General features: G+C 52.8%; 1 protein-coding gene across 3 annotated transcripts in view; it reads left to right on the top strand.

The window, feature by feature from the left end:
- The window catches only part of nfkb2 (nuclear factor of kappa light polypeptide gene enhancer in B-cells 2 (p49/p100)), a 156,831-nt gene that overhangs the window by 75,813 nt on the left and 59,113 nt on the right, over positions 1–21,905 (top strand). For all 3 annotated transcript variants that reach the window (XM_072491879.1, XM_072491877.1, XM_072491878.1), the window contains exons 10-12: positions 14,386–14,471; positions 18,241–18,379; positions 21,203–21,325. In XM_072491879.1, the coding sequence (XP_072347980.1) occupies positions 14,386–14,471; positions 18,241–18,379; positions 21,203–21,325 (348 nt within the window). The remainder of the gene's footprint in view (positions 1–14,385; positions 14,472–18,240; positions 18,380–21,202; positions 21,326–21,905) is intronic.

Consider the following 21,905-nt stretch of genomic DNA (forward strand, 5'->3'; position numbering starts at 1 on the left):
GTCTGACAGGGTAGATATTGGGAGAGTGTCTGGCAGGATGGATATTGGGAGAGTGTCTGACAGGATGGATATTGGGAGGGTGTCTGACAGGATGGATATTGGGAGGGTGTCTGACAGGATGGATATTGGGAGAGTGTCTGACAGGGTAGATATTGGGAGAATGTCTGACAGGATCGATATTGGGAGAGTGTCTGGCAGGATGGATATTGGGAGAGTGTCTGACAGGATGGATATTGGGAGGGTGTCTGACAGGATGGATATTGGGAGGGTGTCTGACAGGATGGATATTGGGAGAGTGTCTGACAGGGTAGATATTGGGAGAATGTCTGACAGGATCGATATTGGGAGAGTGTCTGGCAGGATGGATATTGGGAGAGTGTCTGACAGGATGGATATTGGGAGGGTGTCTGACAGGATGGATATTGGGAGGGTGTCTGACAGGATGGATATTGGGAGAGTGTCTGACAGGGTAGATATTGGGAGAATGTCTGACAGGGTAGATATTGGGAGAGTGTCTGACAGGGTAGATATTGGGAGAGTGTCTGACAGGATGGATATTGGGAGAGTGTCTGACAGGATGGATATTGGGAGAGTGTCTGACAGGATGGATATTGGGAGAGTGTCTGACAGGATGGATATTGGGAGGGTGACTGACAGGATGGATATTGGGAGAGTGTCTGACAGGATCGATATTGGGAGAGTGTCTGACAGGATCGATATTGGGAGAGTGTCTGACAGGATCGATATTGGGAGAGTGTCTGGCAGGATGGATATTGGGAGAGTGTCTGACAGGATCGATAATGGGAGGGTGTCTGACAGGATGGATATTGGGAGAGTGTCTGACAGGATCGATATTGGGAGAGTGTCTGACAGGGTAGATATTGGGAGAGTGTCTGACAGGGTAGATATTGGGAGAGTGTCTGACAGGATCGATATTGGGAGAGTGTCTGACAGGGTAGATATTGGGAGGGTGTCTGACAGGATCGATATTGGGAGAGTGTCTGACAGGGTAGATATTGGGACAGTGTCTGACTGGGTAGATATTGGGAGGGCGTCTGACAGGATGGATATTGGGAGAGTGTCTGACAGGATCGATAATGGGAGGGTGTCTGACAGGGTAGATATTCGGAGAGTGTCTGACAGGGTCGATATTGGGAGAGTGTCTGACATGATCGATATTGGGAGAGTGTCTGACAGGATCGATATTGGGAGAGTGTCTGACAGGGTAGATATTGGGAGAGTGTCTGACAGGGTCGATATTGGGAGAGTGTCTGACAGGGTAGATATTGGGAGAGTGTCTGACTGGGTAGATATTGGGAGAGTGTCTGACAGGGTAGATATTGGGAGAGTGTCTGAGAGGGTAGATATTGGGAGAGTGTCTGACGGGGTAGATATTGGGAGAGTGTCTGACTGGGTAGATATTGGGAGAGTGTCTGACAGGGTAGATATTGGGAGAGTGTCTGACTGGGTAGATATTGGGAGAGTGTCTGACTGGGTAGATATTGGGAGAGTGTCTGACTGGGTAGATATTGGGAGAGTGTCTGACTGGGTAGATATTGGGAGAGTGTCTGACTGGGTAGATATTGGGAGAGTGTCTGACTGGGTAGATATTGGGAGAGTGTCTGACTGGGTAGATATTGGGAGAGTGTCTGACTGGGTAGATATTGGGAGGGTGTCTGACAGGGTAGATATTGGGAGAGTGTCTGACAGGATTGATATTGGGAGGGTGTCTGACAGGATCGATATTGGGAGAGTGTCTGACAGGATCGATATTGGGAGAGTGTCTGACTGGTAGATATTGGGAGCGTGTCTGACTGGTAGATATTGGGAGAGTGTCTGGCAGGATGGATAGTGGGAGGGTGTCTGACAGGATCGATATTGGGAGGGTGTCTGACAGGATCGATATTGGGAGGGTGTCTGACAGGATGGATATTGGGAGAGTGTCTGACAGGATCGATATTGGGAGAGTGTCTGACAGGATGGATATTGGGAGAGTGTCTGACAGGATGGATATTGGGAGGGTGTCTGACAGGATGGATATTGGGAGAGTGTCTGACAGGATCGATATTGGGAGGGTGTCAGACAGGATCGATATTGGGAGAGTGTCTGACAGGGTAGATATTGGGAGAGTGTCTGACAGGGTAGATATTGGGAGGGTGTCTGACAGGATCGATATTGGGAGAGTGTCTGACAGGATGGATATTGGGAGAGTGTCTGACAGGGTAGATATTGGGAGAGTGTCTGACAGGATGGATATTGGGAGAGTGTCTGACAGGATGGATATTGGGAGAGTGTCTGACAGGATGGATATTGGGAGAGTGTCTGACAGGATCGATATTGGGAGAGTGTCTGACAGGATCGATATTGGGAGAGTGTCTGACAGGGTAGATATTGGGAGAGTGTCTGACTGGGTAGATATTGGGAGAGTGTCTGACAGGGTAGATATTGGGAGAGTGTCTGAGAGGGTAGATATTGGGAGGGTGTCTGACAGGGTAGATATTGGGAGAGTGTCTGACAGGATCGATATTGGGAGGGTGTCTGACAGGATCGATATTGGGAGAGTGTCTGACAGGATCGATATTGGGAGAGTGTCTGACAGGGTAGATATTGGGAGGGTGTCTGACAGGATCGATATTGGGAGAGTGTCTGACAGGGTAGATATTGGGAGGGTGTCTGACAGGATGGATATTGGGACAGTGTCTGACTGGGTAGATATTGGGAGGGCGTCTGACAGGATGGATATTGGGAGAGTGTCTGACAGGATCGATAATGGGAGGGTGTCTGACAGGATGGATATTCGGAGAGTGTCTGACAGGGTCGATATTGGGAGAGTGTCTGACAGGGTCGATATTGGGAGAGTGTCTGACAGGATCGATATTGGGAGAGTGTCTGACAGGGTAGATATTGGGAGAGTGTCTGACAGGGTCGATATTGGGAGAGTGTCTGACAGGGTAGATATTGGGAGAGTGTCTGACTGGGTAGATATTGGGAGAGTGTCTGACAGGGTAGATATTGGGAGAGTGTCTGAGAGGGTAGATATTGGGAGAGTGTCTGACGGGGTAGATATTGGGAGAGTGTCTGACTGGGTAGATATTGAGAGAGTGTCTGACAGGATGGATATTGGGAGAGTGTCTGACAGGGTAGATATTGGGAGAGTGTCTGACTGGGTAGATATTGGGAGAGTGTCTGACTGGGTAGATATTGGGAGGGTGTCTGACAGGGTAGATATTGGGAGAGTGTCTGACAGGATTGATATTGGGAGGGTGTCTGACAGGGTCGATATTGGGAGAGTGTCTGACAGGGTCGATATTGGGAGAGTGTCTGACAGGGTAGATATTGGGAGAGTGTCTGACTGGGTAGATATTGGGAGAGTGTCTGACAGGGTAGATATTGGGAGAGTGTCTGACAGGATGGATATTGGGAGAGTGCCTGACAGGGTAGATATTGGGAGAGTGTCTGACTGGGTAGATATTGGGAGAGTGTCTGACTGGGTAGATATTGGGAGGGTGTCTGACAGGGTAGATATTGGGAGAGTGTCTGACAGGATTGATATTGGGAGGGTGTCTGACAGGATCGATATTGGGAGAGTGTCTGACAGGATCGATATTGGGAGAGTGTCTGACTGGTAGATATTGGGAGCGTGTCTGACTGGTAGATATTGGGAGAGTGTCTGACTGGTAGATATTGGGAGAGTGTCTGACTGGTAGATATTGGGAGAATGTCTGACAGGATCGATATTGGGAGAGTGTCTGGCAGGATGGATATTGGGAGAGTGTCTGACAGGATGGATATTGGGAGGGTGTCTGACAGGATGGATATTGGGAGGGTGTCTGACAGGATGGATATTGGGAGAGTGTCTGACAGGGTAGATATTGGGAGAATGTCTGACAGGGTAGATATTGGGAGAGTGTCTGACAGGGTAGATATTGGGAGAGTGTCTGACAGGATGGATATTGGGAGAGTGTCTGACAGGATGGATATTGGGAGAGTGTCTGACAGGATGGATATTGGGAGAGTGTCTGACAGGATGGATATTGGGAGGGTGACTGACAGGATGGATATTGGGAGAGTGTCTGACAGGATCGATATTGGGAGAGTGTCTGACAGGATCGATATTGGGAGAGTGTCTGACAGGATCGATATTGGGAGAGTGTCTGGCAGGATGGATATTGGGAGAGTGTCTGACAGGATCGATAATGGGAGGGTGTCTGACAGGATGGATATTGGGAGAGTGTCTGACAGGATCGATATTGGGAGAGTGTCTGACAGGGTAGATATTGGGAGAGTGTCTGACAGGGTAGATATTGGGAGAGTGTCTGACAGGATCGATATTGGGAGAGTGTCTGACAGGGTAGATATTGGGAGGGTGTCTGACAGGATCGATATTGGGAGAGTGTCTGACAGGGTAGATATTGGGACAGTGTCTGACTGGGTAGATATTGGGAGGGCGTCTGACAGGATGGATATTGGGAGAGTGTCTGACAGGATCGATAATGGGAGGGTGTCTGACAGGGTAGATATTCGGAGAGTGTCTGACAGGGTCGATATTGGGAGAGTGTCTGACATGATCGATATTGGGAGAGTGTCTGACAGGATCGATATTGGGAGAGTGTCTGACAGGGTAGATATTGGGAGAGTGTCTGACAGGGTCGATATTGGGAGAGTGTCTGACAGGGTAGATATTGGGAGAGTGTCTGACTGGGTAGATATTGGGAGAGTGTCTGACAGGGTAGATATTGGGAGAGTGTCTGAGAGGGTAGATATTGGGAGAGTGTCTGACGGGGTAGATATTGGGAGAGTGTCTGACTGGGTAGATATTGGGAGAGTGTCTGACAGGGTAGATATTGGGAGAGTGTCTGACTGGGTAGATATTGGGAGAGTGTCTGACTGGGTAGATATTGGGAGAGTGTCTGACTGGGTAGATATTGGGAGAGTGTCTGACTGGGTAGATATTGGGAGAGTGTCTGACTGGGTAGATATTGGGAGAGTGTCTGACTGGGTAGATATTGGGAGAGTGTCTGACTGGGTAGATATTGGGAGGGTGTCTGACAGGGTAGATATTGGGAGAGTGTCTGACAGGATTGATATTGGGAGGGTGTCTGACAGGATCGATATTGGGAGAGTGTCTGACAGGATCGATATTGGGAGAGTGTCTGACTGGTAGATATTGGGAGCGTGTCTGACTGGTAGATATTGGGAGAGTGTCTGGCAGGATGGATAGTGGGAGGGTGTCTGACAGGATCGATATTGGGAGGGTGTCTGACAGGATCGATATTGGGAGGGTGTCTGACAGGATGGATATTGGGAGAGTGTCTGACAGGATCGATATTGGGAGAGTGTCTGACAGGATGGATATTGGGAGAGTGTCTGACAGGATGGATATTGGGAGGGTGTCTGACAGGATGGATATTGGGAGAGTGTCTGACAGGATCGATATTGGGAGGGTGTCAGACAGGATCGATATTGGGAGAGTGTCTGACAGGGTAGATATTGGGAGAGTGTCTGACAGGGTAGATATTGGGAGGGTGTCTGACAGGATCGATATTGGGAGAGTGTCTGACAGGATGGATATTGGGAGAGTGTCTGACAGGGTAGATATTGGGAGAGTGTCTGACAGGATGGATATTGGGAGAGTGTCTGACAGGATGGATATTGGGAGAGTGTCTGACAGGATGGATATTGGGAGAGTGTCTGACAGGATCGATATTGGGAGAGTGTCTGACAGGATCGATATTGGGAGAGTGTCTGACAGGGTAGATATTGGGAGAGTGTCTGACTGGGTAGATATTGGGAGAGTGTCTGACAGGGTAGATATTGGGAGAGTGTCTGAGAGGGTAGATATTGGGAGGGTGTCTGACAGGGTAGATATTGGGAGAGTGTCTGACAGGATCGATATTGGGAGGGTGTCTGACAGGATCGATATTGGGAGAGTGTCTGACAGGATCGATATTGGGAGAGTGTCTGACAGGGTAGATATTGGGAGGGTGTCTGACAGGATCGATATTGGGAGAGTGTCTGACAGGGTAGATATTGGGAGGGTGTCTGACAGGATGGATATTGGGACAGTGTCTGACTGGGTAGATATTGGGAGGGCGTCTGACAGGATGGATATTGGGAGAGTGTCTGACAGGATCGATAATGGGAGGGTGTCTGACAGGATGGATATTCGGAGAGTGTCTGACAGGGTCGATATTGGGAGAGTGTCTGACAGGGTCGATATTGGGAGAGTGTCTGACAGGATCGATATTGGGAGAGTGTCTGACAGGGTAGATATTGGGAGAGTGTCTGACAGGGTCGATATTGGGAGAGTGTCTGACAGGGTAGATATTGGGAGAGTGTCTGACTGGGTAGATATTGGGAGAGTGTCTGACAGGGTAGATATTGGGAGAGTGTCTGAGAGGGTAGATATTGGGAGAGTGTCTGACGGGGTAGATATTGGGAGAGTGTCTGACTGGGTAGATATTGAGAGAGTGTCTGACAGGATGGATATTGGGAGAGTGTCTGACAGGGTAGATATTGGGAGAGTGTCTGACTGGGTAGATATTGGGAGAGTGTCTGACTGGGTAGATATTGGGAGGGTGTCTGACAGGGTAGATATTGGGAGAGTGTCTGACAGGATTGATATTGGGAGGGTGTCTGACAGGGTCGATATTGGGAGAGTGTCTGACAGGGTCGATATTGGGAGAGTGTCTGACAGGGTAGATATTGGGAGAGTGTCTGACTGGGTAGATATTGGGAGAGTGTCTGACAGGGTAGATATTGGGAGAGTGTCTGACAGGATGGATATTGGGAGAGTGTCTGACAGGGTAGATATTGGGAGAGTGTCTGACTGGGTAGATATTGGGAGAGTGTCTGACTGGGTAGATATTGGGAGGGTGTCTGACAGGGTAGATATTGGGAGAGTGTCTGACAGGATTGATATTGGGAGGGTGTCTGACAGGATCGATATTGGGAGAGTGTCTGACAGGATCGATATTGGGAGAGTGTCTGACTGGTAGATATTGGGAGCGTGTCTGACTGGTAGATATTGGGAGAGTGTCTGACTGGTAGATATTGGGAGAGTGTCTGACTGGTAGATATTGGGAGAGTGTCTGACAGGATCGATATTGGGAGAGTGTCTGACAGGGTCGATATTGGGAGGGTGTCTGACAGGATCGATATTGGGAGGGTGCCTGACAGGATCGATATTGGAAGAGTGTCTGGCAGGATGGATAGTGGGAGGGTGTCTGACAGGATGGATATTGGGAGAGTGTCTGACAGGATCGATATTGGGAGGGTGTCTGACAGGATCGATATTGGGAGGGTGTCTGACAGGATGGATATTGGGAGAGTGTCTGACAGGATCGATATTGGGAGAGTGTCTGACAGGATGGATATTGGGAGAGTGTCTGACAGGATCGATATTGGGAGGGTGTCTGACAGGATGGATATTGGGAGAGTGTCTGACAGGATCGATATTGGGAGGGTGTCAGACAGGATCGATATTGGGAGAGTGTCTGACAGGGTAGATATTGGGAGAGTGTCTGACAGGGTAGATATTGGGAGGGTGTCTGACAGGATCGATATTGGGAGAGTGTCTGACAGGATGGATATTGGGAGAGTGTCTGACAGGGTAGATATTGGGAGAGTGTCTGACAGGATGGATATTGGGAGAGTGTCTGACAGGGTAGATATTGGGAGAGTGTCTGACAGGATGGATATTGGGAGAGTGTCTGACAGGATGGATATTGGGAGAGTGTCTGACAGGATCGATATTGGGAGAGTGTCTGACAGGGTAGATATTGGGAGAGTGTCTGACTGGGTAGATATTGGGAGAGTGTCTGACAGGGTAGATATTGGGAGAGTGTCTGAGAGGGTAGATATTGGGAGGGTGTCTGACAGGGTAGATATTGGGAGAGTATCTGACAGGATCGATATTGGGAGGGTGTCTGACAGGATCGATATTGGGAGGGTGTCTGACAGGATCGATATTGGGAGAGTGTCTGACAGGATGGATATTGGGAGAGTGTCTGACAGGATCGATATTGGGAGGGTGTCTGACAGGATCGATATTGGGAGAGTGTCTGACAGGATGGATATTGGGAGAGTGTCTGACAGGATCGATATTGGGAGGGTGTCTGACAGGATCGATATTGGGAGAGTGTCTGACAGGATCGATATTGGGAGGGTGTCTGACAGGGTAGATTTTGGGAGAGTGTCTCACAGGATGGATATTGGGAGGGTGTCTGACAGGATCGATATTGGGAGGGTGTCTGACAGGATCGATATTGGGAGAGTGTCTGACAGGATGGATATTGGGAGAGTGTCTGACAGGGTAGATATTGGGAGAGTGTCTGACAGGATGGATATTGGGAGAGTGTCTGACAGGATCGATATTGGGAGAGTGTCTGACAGGGTAGATATTGGGAGAGTGTCTGACTGGGTAGATATTGGGAGGGTGTCTGACAGGGTAGATATTGGGAGAGTGTCTGACAGGGTAGATATTGGGAGAGTGTCTGAGAGGGTAGATATTGGGAGGGTGTCTGACAGGGTAGATATTGGGAGAGTGTCTGACAGGATCGATATTGGGAGGGTGTCTGACAGGATCGATATTGGGAGAGTGTCTGACAGGATCGATATTGGGAGAGTGTCTGACTGGTAGATTTTGGGAGCGTGTCTGACTGGTAGATATTGGGAGTGTCTGACTGGTAGATATTGGGAGAGTGTCTGACAGGGTAGATATTGGGAGAGTGTCTGACAGGGTCGATATTGGGAGGGTGTCTGACAGGATGGATATTGGGAGAGTGTCTGACAGGGTAGATATTGGGAGAGTGTCTGACCGGATGGATATTGGGAGAGTGTCTGACAGGATGGATATTGGGAGAGTGTCTGACAGGGTAGATATTGGGAGAGTGTCTGACAGGATGGATATTGGGAGAGTGTCTGACGGGACCGATATTGGGAGAGTGTCTGACAGGGTAGATATTGGGAGAGTGTCTGACAGGATCGATATTGGGAGAGTGTCTGACAGGATGGATATTGGGAGAGTGTCTGACAGGATCGATATTGGGAGTGTGTCTGACGGGATAGATATTGGGAGGGTGTCTGACAGGATCGATATTGGGAGGGTGTCTGACAGGATCGATATTGGGAGGGTGTCTGACAGGATCGATATTGGGAGGGTGTCTGGCAGGATGGATATTGGGAGAGTGTCTGACAGGATGGATATTGGGAGAGTATCTGACAGGATCGATTTTGGGAGGGTGTCTGACAGGATCGATATTGGGAGAGTGTCTGACAGGATCGATATTGGGAGAGTGTCTGACAGGATGGATATTGGGAGAGTGTCTGACAGGATGGATATTGGGAGAGTGTCTGACAGGATGGATATTGGGAGAGTGTCTGACAGGATGGATATTGGGAGAGTGTCTGACAGGATCGATATTGGGAGAGTGTCTGACAGGGTAGATATTGGGAGAGTGTCTGACAGGATGGATATTGGGAGAGTGTCTGACAGGATCGATATTGGGAGGGTGTCTGACAGGATCGATATTGGGAGAGTGTCTGACAGGATCGATATTGGGAGAGTGTCTGACAGGATCGATATTGCGAGAGTGTCTGACAGGATCGATATTGGGAGAGTGTCTGACAGGATCGATATTGGGAGAGTGTCTGACTGGTAGATATTGGGAGCGTGTCTGACTGGTAGATATTGGGAGAGTGTCTGACTGGTAGATATTGGGAGAGTGTCTGACAGGGTCGATATTGGGAGGGTGTCTGACAGGATCGATATTGGGAGGGTGTCTGACAGGATCGATATTGGGAGAGTGTCTGGCAGGATGGATAGTGGGAGGGTGTCTGACAGGATGGATATTGGGAGAGTGTCTGACAGGATCGATATTGGGAGGGTGTCTGACAGGATCGATATTGGGAGGGTGTCTGACAGGATGGATATTGGGAGAGTGTCTGACAGGATGGATATTGGGAGAGTGTCTGACAGGATGGATATTGGGAGAGTGTCTGACAGGATGGATATTGGGAGGGTGTCTGACAGGATGGATATTGGGAGAGTGTCTGACAGGATGGATATTGGGAGGGTGTCAGACAGGATCGATATTGGGAGAGTGTCTGGCAGGATGGATATTGGGAGGGTGTCTGACAGGATCGATATTGGGAGAGTGTCTGACAGGGTAGATATTGGGAGGGTGTCTGACAGGATCGATATTGGGAGAGTGTCTGGCAGGATGGATATTGGGAGGGTGTCTGACAGGATCGATATTGGGAGGGTGTCTCACAGGATGGCTATTGGGAGAGTGTCTGACAGGATGGATATTGGGAGAGTGTCTGACAGGATGGATATTGGGAGGGTGTCTGACAGGATCGATATTGGGAGAGTGTCTGACAGGATGGATATTGGGAGAGTGTCTGACAGGGTAGATATTGGGAGAGTGTCTGACAGGATGGATATTGGGAGAGTGTCTGACAGGGTAGATATTGGGAGAGTGTCTGACAGGATGGATATTGGGAGAATGTCTGACAGGATGGATATTGGGAGAGTGTCTGACAGGATGGATATTGGGAGAGTGTCTGACAGGATGGATATTGGGAGAGTGTCTGACAGGATGGATATAGGGAGAGTGTCTGACAGGGTAGATATTGGGAGAGTGTCTGACAGGATCGATATTGGGAGGGTGTCTGACAGGATCGATATTGGGAGAGTGTCTGACAGGATGGATATTGGGAGAGTGTCTGACAGGGTAGATATTGGGAGGGTGTCTGACAGGATCGATATTGGGAGAGTGTCTGAGAGGGTAGATATTGGGAGAGTGTCTGACAGGGTAGATATTGGGAGAGTGTCTGACAGGATGGATATTGGGAGAGTGTCTGACAGGATGGATATTGGGAGAGTGTCTGACAGGGTAGATATTGGGAGAGTGTCTGACAGGATCGATATTGGGAGAGTGTCTGGCAGGATGGATATTGGGAGAGTGTCTGACAGGATCGATATTGGGAGGGTGTCTGACAGGATCGATATTGGGAGAGTGTCTGAGAGGGTAGATATTGGGAGAGTGTCTGACTGGGTAGATATTGGGAGAGCGTCTGACTGGATCGATATTGGGAGGGTGTCTGACAGGGTAGATATTGGGAGAGTGTCTGACTGGGTAGATATTGGGAGAGTGTCTGACAGGATCGATATTGGGAGAGTGTCTCACAGGATCGATATTGGGAGGGTGTCTGACAGGATGTATATTGGGAGGGTGTCTGACAGGATCGATATTGGGAGAGTGTCTGACAGGATGGACATTGGGAGAGTGTCTGACAGGGTAGATATTGGGAGAGTGTCTGACAGGATCGATATTGGGAGAGTGTCTGGCAGGATGGATATTGGGAGAGTGTCTGACAGGATCGATATTGGGAGGGTGTCTGACAGGATGGATATTGGGAGGGTGTCTGACAGGGTAGATATTGGGAGAGTGTCTGACAGGATCGATATTGGGAGAGTGTCTGACAGGATGGATATTGGGAGAGTGTCTGGCAGGATGGATATTGGGAGAGTGTCTGGCAGGATGGATATTGGGAGAGTGTCTGACAGGATCGATATTGGGAGGGTGTCTGACAGGATGGATATTGGGAGAGTGTCTGACAGGATCGATATTGGGAGCGTGTCTGACAGGGTAGATATTGGGAGAGTGTCTGACAGGATCGATATTGGGAGAGTGTCTGGCAGGATGGATATTGGGAGAGTGTCTGACAGGGTAGATATTGGGAGAGTGTCTGACTGGGTAGATATTGGGAGAGTGTCTGACAGGGTAGATATTGGGAGGGCGTCTGACAGGATGGATATTGGGAGAGTGTCTCACAGGATCGATATTGGGAGGTTGTCTGACAGGATGGATATTGGGAGAGTGTCTGACAGGATCGATATTGGGAGAGTGTCTGACAGGATCGATATTGGGAGAGTGTCTGACAGGGTCGATATTGGGAGGGTGTCTGACAGGATGGATATTGGGAGAGTGTCTGACAGGGTAGATATTGGGAGAGTGTCTGACAGGATGGATATTGGGAGAGTGTCTGACAGGATGGATATTGGGAGAGTGTCTGACAGGATCGATATTGGGAGAGTGTCTGACTGGTAGATATTGGGAGAGTGTCTGACTGGTAGATATTGGGAGGGTGTCTGACAGGATCGATATTGGGAGAGTGTCTGACAGGGTAGATATTGGGAGAGTGTCTGACAGGATCGATATTGGGAGAGTGTCTGACAGGATGGATATTGGGAGGGTGTCTGACAGGATGGATATTGGGAGGGTGTCTGACAGGATCGATATTGGGAGAGTGTCAGACAGGGTAGATATTGGGAGAGTGTCTGACAGGATCGATATTGGGAGAGTGTCTGACAGGATGGATATTGGGAGAGTGTCTGACGGGACCGATATTGGGAGAGTGTCTGACAGGGTAGATATTGGGAGAGTGTCTGACAGGGTAGATATTGGGAGAGTGTCTGACAGGATCGATATTGGGAGAGTGTCTGACAGGATGGATATTGGGAGAGTGTCTGACAGGATCGATATTGGGAGGGTGTCTGACAGGATCGATATTGGGAGAGTGTCTGACAGGATCGATATTGGGAGGGTGTCTGACAGGATCGATATTGGGAGAGTGTCTGACAGGATGGATATTGGGAGAGTGTCTCACAGGATGGATATTGGGAGAGTGTCTGACAGGATCGATATTGGGAGGGTGTCTGACAGGATGGATATTGTGAGAGTGTCTGACAGGATGGATATTGGGAGAGTGTCTGACAGGGGAGATATTGGGAGAGTGTCTGACAGGATGGATATTGGGAGAGTGTCTGACAGGATCGATATTGGGAGAGTGTCTGACAGGGTAGATATTGGGAGGGTGACTGACAGGATGGATATTGGGAGAGTGTCTGACAGGATCGATATTGGGAGGGTGTCTGACAGGATCGATATTGGGAGAGTGTCTGACAGGGTAGATATTGGGAGGGTGACTGACAGGATGGATATTGGGAGAGTGTCTGACAGGATCGATATTGGGAGGGTGTCTGACAGAATCGATATTGGGAGAGTGTCTGACAGGGTAGATATTGGGAGGGTGTCTGACAGGATCGATATTGGGAGGGTGTCTGACAGGATCGATATTGGGAGGGTGTCTGACAGGATCGATATTGGGAGAGTGTCTGACAGGATGGATATTGGGAGGGTGTCTGACAGGATCGATATTGGGAGAGTGTCTGACAGGGTAGATATTGGGAGAGTGTCTGACAGGATCGATATTGGGAGAGTGTCTGACAGGATGGATATTGGGAGAATGTCTGACAGGATCGATATTGGGAGGGTGTCTGACAGGATCGATATTGGGAGGGTGTCTGACAGGATGGATATTGGGAGGGTGACTGACAGGATGGATATTGGGAGAGTGTCTGACAGGGTAGATATTGGGAGAGTGTCTGACAGGATGGATATTGGGAGGGTGTCTGACAGGATGGATATTGGGAGAGTGTCTGACAGGATGGATATTGGGAGGGTGTCTGACAGGATCGATATTGGGAGAGTGTCTGACAGGGTAGATATTGGGAGAGTGTCTGACAGGATCGATATTGGGAGAGTGTCTGACAGGATGGATATTGGGAGAATGTCTGACAGGATCGATATTGGGAGGGTGTCTGGCAGGATCGATATTGGGAGGGTGTCTGGCAGGATCGATATTGGGAGGGTGACTGACGGGATGGATATTGGGAGGGTGACTGGCAGGATCGATATTGGGAGAGTGTCTGACAGGATGGATATTGGGAGAGTGTCTGACAGGATGGATATTGGGAGGGTGTCTGACTGGATCGATATTGGGAGAGTGTCTGACAGGATGGATATTGGGAGGGTGACTGACAGGATCGATATTGGGAGAGTGTCTGACAGGATGGATATTGGGAGAGTGTCTGACAGGATGGATATTGGGAGGGTGACTGACAGGATCGATATTGGGAGAGTGTCTGACAGGATGGATATTGGGAGAGTGTCTGACAGGATCGATATTGGGAGAGTGTCTGACAGGATGGATATTGGGAGGGTGACTGACAGGATCGATATTGGGAGAGTGTCTGACAGGATGGATATTGGGAGAGTGTCTGACAGGATGGATATTGGGAGGGTGACTGACAGGATCGATATTGGGAGAGTGTCTGACAGGATGGATATTGGGAGAGTGTCTGACAGGATCGATATTGGGAGGGTGTCTGACAGGATGGATATTGGGAGAGTGTCTGACTGGATCGATATTGGGAGAGTGACAAGGTAGGTACAGACCCCTCACACCCACTCTCCTTCCTTCTGTGTCCCTGCCTATCAGAATCTCCGATACTGAATAGATCTTGTTGTTTATCAGATGATATTCAAGTGCGGTTTTACGAAGATGATGAGAATGGCTGGGAGGCGTACGGAGACTTTGGACCCACCGATGTTCACCGACAGGTAAATAACTATCCACAGTTTAGTTGGCCCTCTGTGGAGCCATTCAGTCCGTTCCATTCCCCGACTCTCTTCTTGTAGCTCCAAGTTTTATTTCCCTCAAGTCCTTATTCAATTTACTTCTGCAATCATTCACCGTCTCAGCGTCCACCACCACCCTTGCTGTGTAAAAGATGTTCCACCTTGTATTCCCCATGCATCTCATCCCCAGATCCTTAAATCTGTGACCCCTAGTCGTTAGGTAATGGGAACAATATTTTCTCTGTTTACCTCCCATAAAAATGTCCTAATCTTGTACATCTCAATCACATCTCCCCTCAACCTCCCCTGCTCTGAGCAGACCAATCCCACCCTCTCCAATCTCCACCCTCACCCTCTTCATCCTATTTGGGTTTTCTCGCTCTCTGTCTGGCGATGACCCCTCCCTTGATCGGTTTTTTAACGTTGTTGTTTCCAGCTAAATAGTGGCCAGAGAGAATTCCCCTGGGATTGGGCAGAGGAATCGAGCAGTCACTCCCGTTCGGCCATTCAATGAGACCCTTGCTGATCTGTGAGCTAACTCCATTCTCCCATCTCCTTGTTCCTTGCCCCTCGCTGCATTTAGATACCAAAATTCTTTCGACCTGAGCTTTAAAATCAACAATCGATCTAGGAACTTTGCCGAAGTGAATTCCAAACGTAATCACCCTTTGTGTGGAGAAATGTTTCCTAATTACTTCCCTCAAGGTCGAATTCTAATATTTGACTCCGAGTCCTCTGCTCCTCAACCAGCAGGGAGGCTCCCTGTATCTGTCCCACTTAATACCTTGCAAATTTCAATCAAATCATGCCTTGACAGTGAAAATTCCACAAACCCAAGTTTATTTCCTCCAAAGATTCAGTTGGATTCCTGTGTCCTGATCATTTATCCCTCAGTGTGCAGGTATGATTCTGGTAAATCTGTGCTGCACTCCCTGCAATGCCCACGTAGCTTCAGTAAGTCCCATCTGGGGTGAGGCCACCTTTTTCTGGGCAGCACGGTAGCACAGTGGTTAGCACAGTTGCTTCACAGCACCAGGGTCCCAGGTTCGATTCCCGGCTTGGGTCACTGTCTGTGCGGAGTCTGCACGTCCTCCCCGTGTCTGCGTGGGTTTCCTCCGGGTGCTCCGGTTTCCTCCCACAAGTCCCGAAAGACGTGCTGTTAGGTGAATTGGACATTCCGAATTCTCCCTCTGTGCCCTGAACAGGCGCCGGAATGTGGCAACTAAGGGCTTTTCACAGTAACTTCATTGCAGTGTTAATGTAAGCCTACTTGTGGCAATAAAGATTAATAAATAATTAGATGTGATACACAGAAGCTGCTCACAGTTCTGCAGGTATGATGGTTTTACACAACTCAAGTCCGACTCTCTCTTTCTTTCTCTCCCCTCCCCCCTCTCTCTCTCTCTCTCTCTCTCTCTCTCTCTCTTTCTCTCGATATTATAAAGGCTGGCATTTCATTAACCACTTCCTCTGCCAGTTCATGACATTCGATGTAGCTGGGTCCCGAGCTCTCGCTAATCCCCACTGTTTCTAGATTTTCTCCATTTTAAAAGCACCCTGTTCTATCCTATCATTATGTCCAGGGGGCGACCTCACATTTGCCCACATTGAAACCTATTTGCCAGTTTTGCAATCAGTCTGTTAATATCTTTCACAAAAGGTGAAGTCACATGGGATCAGGGGTGAGCTGGCAAGGTGGATACAGAACTGGCTAGGTCATAGAAGGCAGAGAGTTGCAATGGAAGGATGCTTTTCTAATTGGAGGGCTGTGACCAGTGGTGTTCCACAGGGATCAGTGCTGGGACCTTTGCTCTTTGTAGTATATATAAATGATTTGGAGGAAAATGTAACTGGTCTGATTAGTAAGTTTGCAGACGACACAAAGGTTAGTGGAATTGCGGATAGCGATGAGGACTGTCAGAGGGTACAGCAAGATTTAGATTGTTTGGAGACTTGGGCGGAGAGATGGCAGATGGAGTTTAATCCGAACAAATGTGAGGTAATGCATTTTGGAAGGTCTAATGCAGGTAGGGAATATACAGTGAATGGTAGAACCCTCAAGAGTATTGAAAGTCAGAGAGATCTAGGTGTACAGGTCCACAGATCACTGAAAGGGGCAACACAGGTGGAGAAGGTAGTCAAGCAGGCATACGGCATGCTTGCCTTCATTGGCCGGGGCATTGAGTATAAGAATTGGCAAGTCATGTTGCAGCTGTATAGAACCTTAGTTAGGCCACACTTGGAGTATAGTGTTCAATTCTGGTCGCCACACTACCAGAAGGATGTGGAGGCTTTAGAGAGGGTGCAGACGAGATTTACCAGAATGTTGCCTGGTATGGAGGGCATTAGCTATGAGGAGCGGTTGAATAAACTCGGTTTGTTCTCACTGGAACGAAGGAGGTTGAGGGGAGACCTGATAGAGGTCTACAAAATTATGAGGGGCATAGACCGAGTGGATAGTCAGAGGCTTTTTCCCAGGGTAGAGGGGTCAATTACTAGGGGGCATAGGTTTAAGGTGCAAGGGGCAAGGTTTAGAGTAGATGTGTGAGGCAAGTTTTTTACGCAGAGGGTAGTGGGTGCCTGGAACTCGCTACCGGAGGAGGTGGTGGAAGCAGGGACGATAGGGACATTTAAGGGGCATCTTGACAAATACATGAATAGGATGGGAATAGAGGGATACGGACCCAGGAAGTGTAGAAGATTGTAGTTTAGTCGGGCAGCATGGTCGGCACGGGCTTGGAGGGCCGAAGGGCCTGTTCCTGTGCTGTACATTTCTTTGTTCTTTGTTCTTTGTTGTTGTTCTGCTTCTAGCCGCATTGCTTCCGTTGCGTCATCAGCAAATTTGGAAATGTGATTTTCCAGCCCCTCCTGTGGGTCAGTAATAAAGATGATGAGAGATGAGTGCACATCCTTACAGGACATCAGTCGGCACTTCCTGACCATTCTCCCAATCCCCTTCCTCTCAGACAATTCTCGAACCAGTTCAGTCCATTTGCCTTTAACGAACTTCGACTTTAGCTGTCTCCCGTTCGGGACTATGTCGTTTACAAATAACATCCCGGGATTTTCAACTGTCCAGTGCTTCATTTTATTTCCTCAAAAGGTTCAGTCGGATTCCTCGGGCATGACCCATCCTTTGCAAATCCATCTTTGATGTCGATTCCACTTTTCCTACGTTTTTTAAAAGAAAATTCATTTTTCCAATAAAGGGGCATTTTAGCGTGGCCAATCCACTTACCCGGCCTTGTGTTGTGGGGGAGAATCTGCACACTCCACACAGACAGTGACCTGGGGCCGGGATCGAACCTGGGACCATGGCGCCGTGAGGCAGTAGTGCTAACCACGGCACTGCCCTCACTTTTCCTACTTTACAGCAGGGTCTGTATGTCCAAAGAAGGTCATTGCTGGAACCTTTGAGAGGCCCTGAGGCACTAGGGAAATGCAGATCGTTTTCTTTCTTCATGGGATCTTTCTCTGTTTTTCCTCAGTTTAATGTCTCACCTGGAAGATGGCCCCTCACACAGTGTGGCCCTCCCTCTGCAGGGCTGTGTCCGGTTGCATTGTGTACTCGGGACCAACAGGGAGGTCTTGACCCTTCAGTTCGAGGGGCAGTCGCCGCAGTTTAATGGTCAGGATTCCGGTAGTCTGTTCGGTGTGGCTTCACTGGTCATTGTTTATCGCCGGGTTCTTGCTCGGAGCCGTCCAAACCTCTGCAAATGTCATTTATTTCTGGGCATTGTTTATTTCCCAGTTTGCAATTGTTTTCCGGACCCCGCGGTACTGGAACATCGACATTGAAAAGCCAATCACTGTCTTTGTCCAACTCAAGAGGAGGAAAGATGGGGAAACGAGCGAGGCCAAAGCGTTCACGTACTGCCCCAGGGTGGAAGGTGAGTGGGGGGATGTGGGGGGGGGGGAGTGGGGGGATGTGGGGGGGGGGGGAGTGGGGGGATGGGGGGGGGGGGGGGAGTGGGGGGATGTGGGGGGGGGGATGTGGAGATCACTGTGCCTTTTCTCCCGATCCTGTAATGTCCAGCCCTGTCCCCGAGAGCCCCCCCACCCTGTCCCGGAGCCCGCACCCCTCCCCACCCTGTCCCCGAGAGCCCCCTGCCCTGTCCCCGAGAGCCCTCCCTGCCCGGTCCCCGAGAGGCCCCCCGCCCTGTCCAGGTCCCAGGTTCGATTCCGGCTTGGGTCATTGTCTGTGCGGAGTCTGCACGTCCTCCCCGTGTCTGCGTGGGTTTCCTCCGGGTGCTCCGGTTTCCTCCCACAGTCCAAAGATGTGCGGGTTAGGTGAATTGGCTAATGATAAATTGCCCTTAATGTCCACATTGCCCTTGGTGTTGGGTGGAGGTGTTGAGTTTGGGTAGGGTGCTCTTTCCAAGAGCCGGTGCAGACTCAAAGGGCCGAATGGCCTCCTTCTGCACTGTAAATTCAATGATAATCTATGATTAATCTAGGACAAAGGTTCGTCACAACATCGTGGGCCGAAGGGCCTGTTCTGTGCTGTATTTTCTATGTTCTATGTTCTGTCCCCGAGAGCCCCCCGCCCTGTCCCCGAGAGCCCCCCGCCCTGTCCCCGAGAGCCCCCCGCCCTGTCCCCGAGAGCCCCCCGCCCTGTCCCCGAGAGCACCCCCGCCCTGTCCCCGAGAGCCCCCCCGCCCTGTCCCCGAGAGCCCCCCCCGCCCTGTCCCCGAGAGCCCCCCCGCCCGGTCCCCGAGATCCACCCGCCCGGTCCCCGAGAGCCTCCCGCCCTGTCTCCGAGAGCCCCCCCGCCCTGTCCCCGAGAACCCCCCCCGCCCTGTCCCCGAGAACCCCCCCGCCCTGTCCCCGAGAACCCCCCCGCCCTGTCCCCGAGAACCCCCCCGCTCTGTCCCCGAGAACCCCCCCGCCCTGTCCCCGAGAGCCCCCTGGCCCTGTCCCCGAGAGCACTCCCTGCCCTGTCCCCGAGAGCCCTCTGCCCTGTCCCCGAGAGCCCTCCCTGCCCTGTCCCCGAGAACCCCCCCGCCCTGTCCCCGAGAGCCCTCCCTGCCCTGTCCCCAAGAGCCCTCCCTGCCCTGTCCCCGAGAGCCCGTCGCCCTGTCCCCGAGAGCCCGTCGCCCTGTCCCCGAGAGCCCGTCGCCCTGTCCCCGAGAGCCCCCCGCCCTGTCCCCGAGAGCCCCCCGCCCTGTCCCCTGAGAGCCCCCCGCCCTGTCCCCGAGAGCCCCCCGCCCTGTCCCCGAGAGCCCCCCGCCCTGTCCCCGAGAGCCCCCCGCCCTGTCCCCGAGAGGCCCCCCGCCCTGTCCCCGAGAGCCCCCCCGCCCTGTCCCCGAGAGCCCCCCGCCCTGTCCCCGAGAGCCCCCCGCCCTGTCCCCGAGAGCCCCCCGCCCTGTCCCCGAGAGCCCCCCGCCCTGTCCCCGAGAGCCCCCCGCCCTGTCCCCGAGAGCCCCCCGCCCTGTCCCCGAGAGCCCCCCGCCCTGTCCCCGAGAGCCCCCCGCCCTGTCCCCGAGAGCCCTCCCTGCCCTGTCCCCGAGAGGCACCCACCCTGTCCCCGTGCCCCCCGCCCTGTCCCCGAGAGCCCTCCCTGCCCTGTCCCCGAGAGCCCCCCGCCCTGTCCCCGTGCCCTGTCCCCGAGAGCCCCCCTGCCCTGTCCCCGTGCCCCCTGCCCTGTCCCCGAGAGCCCTCCCTGCCCTGTCCCCGAGAGCCCTCCTTGCCCTGTCCCCGAGAGCCCCCTGCCCTGTCCCCGAGAGCCCTCCCTGCCCTGTCCCCGAGAGGCCCCTGCCCTGTCCCCGAGAGCCCCCCCTGCCCTGTCCCCGTGCCCCCTGCCCTGTCACCAAGAGCCCTCCCTGCCCTGTCCCCGAGAGCCCCCTGCCCTGTCCCCGTGCCCCCCGCCATGTCCCCGAGAGCCCCCCCCGCCCTGTCCCAAGAGCCCCCCGCCCTGTCCCCGAGAGGCCCCCGCCCTGTCCCCGAGAGCCCCCCTGCCCTGTCCCCGAGAGGCCCCCGCCCTGTCCCCGAGAGGCCCCCGCCCTGTCCCCGAGAGCCCCCCTGCCCTGTCCCCGTGCCCCCTGCCCTGTCCCCAAGAGCCCCCCGCCCGGTCCCCGATAGCCCCCCGCCCGGTCCCTGATACCCCCCCCGCCCTGTCCCCGAGAGCCCCCTGCCCTGTCCCCGAGAGCCCCCTGCCCTGTCCCCAAGAGCCCCCCGCCCGGTCCCCGATAGCCCCCCCGCCCGGTCCCCGATAGCCCCCCGCCTGGTCCCCGATAGCCCCCCCGCCCGGTCCCCGATAGCCCCCCCGCCCGGTCCCCGATAGCCCCCCGCCCTGTCCCCGAGAGCCCCCTGCCCTGTCCCCGAGAGCCCCCCGCCCTGTCCCCGAGAGCCCCCCGCTCTGTCCCCGAGAGCCCCCCCGCCCTGTCCCCGAGAGCCCCCCGCCCTGTCCCCGAGAGCCCCCCGCCCTGTCCCCGAGAGCCCCCCGCCCTGTCCCCGAGAGCCCCCCGCCCTGTCCCCGAGAGCCCCCCCGCCCTGTCCCCGAGAGCCCCCCCGCCCTGTCCCCGAGAGCCCCCCGCCCTGTCCCCGAGAGCCCCCCGCCCTGTCCCCGAGAGCCCCCCGCCCTGCCCCCGAGAGGCCCCCCCCCCCCGGAGCGCTGGCCTGGGTCATGAGCCGGTTTACGTTTTCCAATCACTGGTCTGATTCCCATCCAGCCCGGGTCATTTTCTGCTTCAATCTTATTCTCCCCCCGACAGATAAAGAGGAGGTTCATCGCAAAAGGTTGAAGAGACTCCCTCACTTCTCTGATCATTTCGGAGGAGGGAGTTCCTCAGGAGGGGCCGCAGGATTTGGGGGAAGAGGAGGTGGAGCAGGAGGAGGTGAGGCCTGGATTTTAATCTCATTTAATTGGGGGAGAAAGGGCGGGGGGGGGGGGGGGGGAGGGTGTTGACGGGGTTTGGGGGAGGGGGGTCAAGGAAGGGTGGGATCCGGGGAGAGTGTGGGGGTGGCACTGGGAATAAGGCGGGGTTCGGAGAGGTGGGTTCAGGGGAGGGGCTGGAGTGAGGTGGGCTATGGGGAGGGAGTGGAGGGGAGGTGGGCTCCGGGGAGGGGGTGGAGGGGAGGTGGGCTATGGGGAGGGAGTGGAGGGGAGGTGGGCTCCGGGGAGGGGGTGGTGGTATTGGTGGAGGGGAGGTGGGATTGGCGGAGGGGGTGGAGGGGAGGGGGTGGAGGTGAGGTGGGATTGGTGGAGGGGGTTGAGGGGAGGTGGGCTCCAGGGAGGGAGTGGAGGGGAGGTGGGTTTGGTGGATGGGAGGTGGGCTCCGGGGAGGGGGTGGAGGGGAGGTGGGTTGGTGGAGGGGGTGGAGGGGAGGTGGGCTCCGGGGAGGGGGTGGAGGGGAGGTGGGATTGGCGGATTGGGTGGAGGGGAGGTGGGATTGGCGGAGGGGGTGGAGGGGAGGG

This window comes from Scyliorhinus torazame, chromosome 28 (assembly GCF_047496885.1).
Source record: "Scyliorhinus torazame isolate Kashiwa2021f chromosome 28, sScyTor2.1, whole genome shotgun sequence".
NCBI classification, from domain to species: Eukaryota; Metazoa; Chordata; class Chondrichthyes; order Carcharhiniformes; family Scyliorhinidae; genus Scyliorhinus; species Scyliorhinus torazame.